The sequence below is a fragment of the Triticum aestivum genome, chromosome 7A (genome assembly GCF_018294505.1).
Source record: "Triticum aestivum cultivar Chinese Spring chromosome 7A, IWGSC CS RefSeq v2.1, whole genome shotgun sequence".
NCBI lineage: Eukaryota > Viridiplantae > Streptophyta > Magnoliopsida > Poales > Poaceae > Triticum > Triticum aestivum.
In genome coordinates, this window is record NC_057812.1 from 192,228,660 (window position 1) to 192,235,387 (window position 6,728).

The 6,728-nt window shown below is 50.1% G+C and overlaps 1 protein-coding gene across 2 annotated transcripts; it reads right to left on the minus strand.

Annotated features, from left to right (window-relative positions):
- Positions 1-220: 220 nt before the first annotated feature.
- Positions 221-3,614, minus strand: LOC123150388 (aspartyl protease family protein At5g10770). Of its 2 annotated transcripts, XM_044570248.1 has the most exons (3): positions 3,439-3,567; positions 2,300-2,458; positions 221-1,797 (listed from the first exon to the last, which is right to left on the minus strand). In XM_044570248.1, exons 2-3 carry the CDS (start codon positions 2,397-2,399, stop codon positions 500-502), a joined length of 1,398 nt encoding a protein of 465 aa, XP_044426183.1. In that variant the 5' UTR covers positions 2,400-2,458; positions 3,439-3,567; the 3' UTR covers positions 221-499. The 2 variants fall into 2 exon arrangements, with proteins under 2 accessions (XP_044426183.1, XP_044426184.1); XM_044570249.1 differs by lacking the exon at positions 2,300-2,458 and having other exon boundaries at positions 3,439-3,614.
- Positions 3,615-6,728: the final 3,114 nt, after the last annotated feature.

Genomic DNA, 6,728 nt, shown 5'->3' on the forward strand with positions numbered 1-6,728 from the left:
CTGTATGTAGTCCATATTAAAGTATCCAAAACATCTTATATTTATGAATAGAGAGAGTAGCAATTATTGGAGGCGGCAAAACATCCAAACCAATTGAATAGTTTGGCTAATGTTCTGCATTTGTCATTTGTTGCAAAATTTATGATAAGGAAATTGTTCGTCGAATGGAAACAGGGAATCAATGAATCGTTGGAGAACGCACATTAACAAGTCATGAGTGTATCATATCCCATAATCCCAAATCTTTAGGCCATTGCAATACTTTTTGTACATTTACAATACAGTGGTTGAAGCACTTGTAAAGACAGAAGAAGAGCAAACACAGCAGTTGCCCTGCCTGTGTTTGACACAGTACTATTTCACATGCATCATTGCTTTATGACATTGTTTATCTTCTTTGGTGTAATTGTATTTGCAAGTAGCTTGGCGTGCTCTGGTTGCAGATTTACCTAGTTGGGTCCATGCATGCGATACAGGTGCGGTTCGTTTCATCCATTCTTCAGCTGCAGCCGCCGGCCGCGAAGCCGATCCTGGACTGCGCGACGTCGTAGACGACGCTGAACGTCTGCTGCTGCGTGTTCCCGATGATCGCCGTGCTGTCGGTGGCCGCGAACGCGAGGCACGTCGTGGACTCGTCCACGTCGATCAGCACGTTGCCCGGCGCCAGCTTGAGCGTCGCGCCTCCGGGGAACGTCATGTCCATGGCCGGCACGCGCAGCGTTGACGCCTGGCCCTTGAAGCACGTGTCCAGGATGGAGTACGCCGGCGCGCGGGGCGCTCCGCCCATGGCTGCGCCTAGCGCCTTGCTCAGCGCCGTGTACACGGCCGTGGGCAGGCGCGTGATCACCGTGCCGGAGTCGATGATCGTCGGCAGGCTTCCATACTCCGACGGCGACACCGTGAGCGGGCTCCCGGCGACGGACATGCTGGCGAGGCTGACGAAGTAGAGCGAGGCGTCGAGCGAGCTGGACACCATGGGCGTGTACGAGTACTGTCCCGGGCTGTACGACCCGAAGGACAGGTACCCGGTCGACGCCGATGTCGGCAGGCAGTAGGAGAAAGAGCCGCCGAGGCTCGGCGCGAGCTGGTAGAGCAGCGACAGCTTGTTCCGCGCGAGGCCGATGAGCCCGGCCGACCGGCCGAAGAGGCCCTCGTTGTCCTGGCCGCACCCGTAGTAGAAGCCGGGGAACCTGCCGGAGCCGAAGGAGACGGTGTCCCTGCTGAGGTACCCGAGGGAGAAGGAGCTGTCGCCGTAGGTGGCCTGGTAGATGCAGACGCCGGAGGCGGAGCACGCGGACGGGTTGAGCGTGGCGGCCTGCAGCTCCCCGCACTGCGGCGCCGAGCACGGCACCGCGGCGTACGTGCTGGACGTGCGCGGGTTGTAGAGCGGGCCGGCCTGCCGGTGGCACGACACCACGCAGGGGGAGCACTGGAGCCACGTGAGCGACGACCCCGTGTCGACGACCATGGCGTAGGAGGTCGCCGGCGTGCCGAGGCCCAGCTGGGTGACGTAGTTTCCCACGCCCACCGACGCGCCGGGCGCGAGCGGCACCGAGCTGGCCAGCGAGTCGGCGAGGTGGTTATCGCCGGAGGACTTCTCGCGGTGCTGTTGGCGGAGCGACGTCGGGTGGCGGGAGGGAGTCTTGGCGAGGCGCGAGGCGAGGCGGGCGATGCGCGCCTCGTCGTGGGCGATCACGGCGGAGAAGGGGAGGTCCGACGGCAGAGGCGCCGGCGAGCAGGGGCTCTGCGGGTGGTGCAGCGTCAGGTGCATGCCGGTGCCATTCATGTGCTGAAAATCTGCAACAAACGACCATCGTATAGTTTGTTAGTATTACTCACGCCATTATCTTAACATGTTACTGTTTGCTGGGATTAACTGATAGTAGTGGTTTATAAAATTTCCAACTCTACTCTTGCTAAGAGAGTGGCGCTTGCATGTTTTCTGACTACTCAATGTGGTTTGCTTTCGCGAACCAACCTATGGTTCAATGGTTAGAGGGACTGTATGGTATCCCCACCCATCAGGGTTTAAATCCGGATACTCGCATTGCATCCAGTCAGAGGAGACGTTCCCGTCAACGACGAGACGTCTATGATGACTTTGTAAATCTCAACATGATATGCCGGCTCAGTCTTTTGAAGGTGTTCATAAAGGTAGGGTGTGCGTGTGTGCGTTTATAAGGATGAGTATATGCGCGTGTATATGAGCGCTTGTGTCTGTACTAATATTTTTAAAAAAAATATGGTTTGCTTTCAGATGGAGCTAGTCCGTCCGTCCAACCGATGATTGCTAGCTCACCGGTGGTAGGGTACAAACCGTCCGGCCCCTGCATATTTTGGTAGCAGCGGACTGCACGTAACTTTGCACGCACACGACCATGACGCGTCGGGTTATTCATTCCAGCGATGTTTGGATATAAGTTGGTACGGAGTCACGGTCTGGTGTTGACGTGGAGAACTACAAAACGAAAGGGATCGTCAGCAGATTAGCAAACAGGAGAATCTGGCCTAACATTCTATGAATGAATTCTGTCACAAACCATTTTATCAATTATACACGCCTTCCGTAATGTACTAAAACCCTATCCATTTTGTCACCAGCTGCAACCGAAATTTGTCGCGGAATCTCCTGTTTTTTTTTTCTCTTTCTCCCTTCTCATCAATGGGGTCTCATCCAGGCACCAACAGACGATGCTCCCATCCCATGGAGCACCGGTTGCCATGCCCTCTCATTTGTCTCCACATCACAACTTTCAAGTCTTAATCAATTATTGACAGGTTACCAATTTGTCCATGATTGTACTACCCGAAAGTCCAACGCCAGAGGAAACCCGTCAAATGGAGTAAACTGAATTGATTCGTCGACAGTTACGGGAAGGGAGAGTCAGGCTGGTTCACGCAAGCGTCTATTCGTGCCACTTATCACTGCTTGGTTTGCTCTGTGTGGTCACCTTCTCTTTTCCTAAGCACTGTTGCTTACTTTCTTGTAGCTTAACGGTTGATATCTCTGCTAATTATCTGGTTCGCTGGCTATCTGGCGCCTGAATTTCTATAGAAATATGCGTTATGAATTTCAAATACTCTCCTATACTATAGATGTTCCTGGGAATGTGTATGCTAATCTATTTAACAAACCTGGCACCTGCGATCCATGGTTAGTGAAGGTGGTTAATATAGTTATCACCACATGCTGCCTGTCTAAGCTCTACAACGCCAAAAGAACGAACGACATAGTATCCAGCCCTGATTCAACCATAAGCCATCCATCCGTCTACTTATCATGGTCCCATGAACGGTTCAAGTTAGGTTGTGTACTGCGCAACAAGATGGTATCTAACGATGATGAAAACCTCTATAATAAAAAAGCTATGATGGACGGAAAACTAACTGGGGAAGAGATAAATACACTGCCAATATTACTGAGTATTATGGGAGTACCATTAGCTTGTGAGGTGCAGGCGTTGGTGATCTCCCTGGCAGGAGCCACAAGAGGGAAGATGAGAGAGCCTGCGAGAAGAAGAAGAAGCGACTCCATGGTGTTGCGGGCTAAAAGCTTCTGCTTCTTCTTGAGGACGTTCAGTAGGCTTGTTCTTGTGGCCTCTATATAGTGTGTGTGAGTGGTTCGTTGGAATCTTTCCGGTAGCTTTCAACGCACATAGTTTGTCACAATAGATGCGTCTGAGTTTATCCACCCAAATGATTATTTTTTAGGGACACAAATTATTATCTGTGGTGACGATGCTCTGGGCGAAGCGATTACTGAATTATTGACGAGTAATGTGGCGCTGCTTCTCAAGTCCCGATTCTCAGTTAAGTGCGTAATTTGTGCACTGCTTTTGCTTAGGAAGCACAGATTTTATTTATTTTTTTGAAACGGAGGCAAAAGATTTGCCTCATCTATTAATTAAGATAAGAAGAGAGTTTGTTACAGAAGTCACTCTTACACGGCATGAGTGATTACTCGCATAAAATAATAGCCCCTAATTTCTTTGCACCGGCAGTGACCCAAAAGTTTGCCTCGCAAATGATGAAGTTGAGCAAGATTGTTGGCGGAGCGCTCTTCTGTCGAAAAACACGGGCATTCCTCTCATTCCAAGTGGTCCATGACACGAGCATGGTAAGAGCTCTTCCTATTGGGGACTCCGGCACCGGTTATATTTGTCCACCACTCCTCTACCGAATCATGTAGCTGCCAAGTAGTAGTGTCCAAGTGGTGAAGGTCGAATTTCGCGATGACCGAGTTCCATAGCCGAATGGTGTATCGGCATTTGAAGAAGAGATGTGGTCCACTTTCTTGATCTCTCTTGCAGAGAGTGCAAAGCCCGCAGTTTGACCATCCTCGGTTTGCAAGCCTATCCGCAGTCCAAATTCTATCTTGGATAGCCAACCAAGCAAAGAATTTAGCCTTTGGCGGCGCCCAAGCCTTCCAAATCATTTGATCCATGGGGGAGAGGACCAATCCTAGAAATTGGGCCTTGTAGGCGGAGGCTGCAGAGTAATGCCCGCTTGTCGTGTGCTTCCACACAATGGTGTCTTCGGCATGTTCAACAAGGTGGACATCAATTAAAAGCGTCCAAAGAGTGAAGAATTGCCGAAGGTGTTCAACTGATACGACCGTGGAGGTGTTGATCTTGAGGATCCATGCATTATTTTTTAGAGCCTCGCGCACCTTCCAATTCTTCCTCGAGGAGGCCTCAAAAATGAGAGGAGCGACATCCTTGGGTTTGCATCCATGAAGCCAAGGAGAATCCCAAAAAGGTGTTTTAGCACCATTCCCATGGTGATGGTTGTGGATGCATATAAAAAGTCAAGGTCATCCTCGTCACATGGGTTTCCCAATCCCACCCACATCTTGTGAGGCGCCGTCCATTCAAACCATGGCCACCTCAAACGCAAGGCCCTCGCAAATTTGTCGGTGTTGAGGACCCCTAGACCACCATATTCACGCGGCCGACAGACAATCTCCCAATTCACTTTGCACTTGGCACCCGTCGTCTTGTCCGATCCGGACCAAAGGAAGGCTCACTCGAGTTTGTTGATCCGGACCAAAAGAAGGCTCGCTCGATCCGGACCAAAGGAGCACAGAATTTAACTTGTCTGCTAAACAGACGTATCTACGGCAGATACACTTAGATGCAGGGTTTATTTTGTCGGCCGGTGCACGAGTAGAAAGAGAAATCAGGCACCGTTTGGAAGTTGATATTGAGGCTCAAAATTGGATAATGGTATTGGGGCTATCTGAGTGTTGATGTCTTTTTTGAGAAACATGGTACATATACACACGCTCAAAAACACGTACATACACTCACCTCTATAAACGCATGCATGCATACTCTTCCTATGAACATCTGGAAGAGACTGAGCCGACGGGTCTTAAGATTGATGAAGTCACCACAGGCACCTCGCTATCGACGAAAACGTCGCCTCCACCTGAAAGAATATTCCAACTTTTTGGGACACCAAAGCATCAAACCAAGGGTTTGTGACGGGGAACGAAGCATGAAAATCAAAAAATTCCTACGAGCACCAAAGATCTAATCTAGGAGATGCAAGGCAACAAGAATGGAGTGTGTCTACATAACCTTGTAGACCGAAAACGTTAGCGTCGTAACGCGGTTGATCCAATCATACTCTTCATGACCCAATCGCGATCCAATCTGATCAAGTGCCGAACAGAGGGCACCTCTGAATTTAGAACATGTACGGCTCAGCGGCGTCCTCTCCTTCTTAATCCAGAAAGTGAGGGAAAGGAGGTAGATGAGATATGAACGAACACGACAGCGGGATGGTGATGATGGCAGCGAAATTCCGGCAGGGCTTCGCCAAGCGCTGACGAAACATGAAGGAGTAACGGGAGGGAGACGAAGCAAGCATGGAGGGGCTGGCTGTCCCGTGCGCCTCCCCATTATATATAGGGGTGAGGGAGGGGCGTGCCAGCCCTAGCCCTCCTCCCAAGGCAGGGGGTGGCGGCCAAGGGGGAGGAGTGCCCTCCAAGCCAAGTGGAGGGCCCTCCCTTAGGTTTTCCATTCCTCGGGTGCATGGGCCTTGTAGGGGCTGGTGCGCCTGCCCAATAAGGCCAGGGCGCCCCCCTATGGCCCATGCTACTGTATGGGACGTGGTGGAACCCTTTACGGACTTCCGAAACCTTTTGGAACCTTCCTGGTACAATACTGAAAAAACCAAACTTTTTTCAAAACCCCGACAACAACTTTTCATATATAAATCTTTACCTCTGGAGCTCCTCGTGATGTCCCGGATCCCGACTGGGACTCCGAACAACCTTCCGACTTTCCACTATTAATATCTCAATACTACCCTAGTGCTATCAAACGTTAAGCGTGCGGCCCTATGGGTTCAAGAATCATGTAGACATGACCGAGACTCCTCTCCGATCAATAATCAATAGCGGGACCTAGATGCCCATATTGATTCCCACATATTCAACGAAGATCATTATCGGCTGAACCACGATGTCAAGGATTCAGTAAATCTCGTATGCAATTCCCTTTGTCCAGCGATATGTTACTTGCCCGAGATTCGATCGTCGGTATCTCCATACCTAGTTCATTCTCATTACCAGCAAGTATCTTTACTCGTTCCGTAATACAAGATCCCGTGACTAATTGTGACAACCCAAATTTTTTGACCTTGTTTTAAATTAATTAAAATTTTGCCAGGAAATAAAATTTTTATTTTCTGGATTTCCTTTTGATTTCAGAACCATTCTT

What these genes read in the sequence shown, in the direction of transcription:
- LOC123150388 (XM_044570248.1), bottom strand. Translation starts at nt 2,399, where the DNA reads ATGAATAACCCGACGCGTCATGGTCGTGTGCGTGCAAAGTTACGTGCA. An exon ending in CGGTTTGTACCCTACCACCG is followed by an intron (nt 1,798 to 2,299) that starts GTGAGCTAGCAA and finishes CGTTTGTTGCAG; the next exon opens with ATTTTCAGCACATGAATGGC.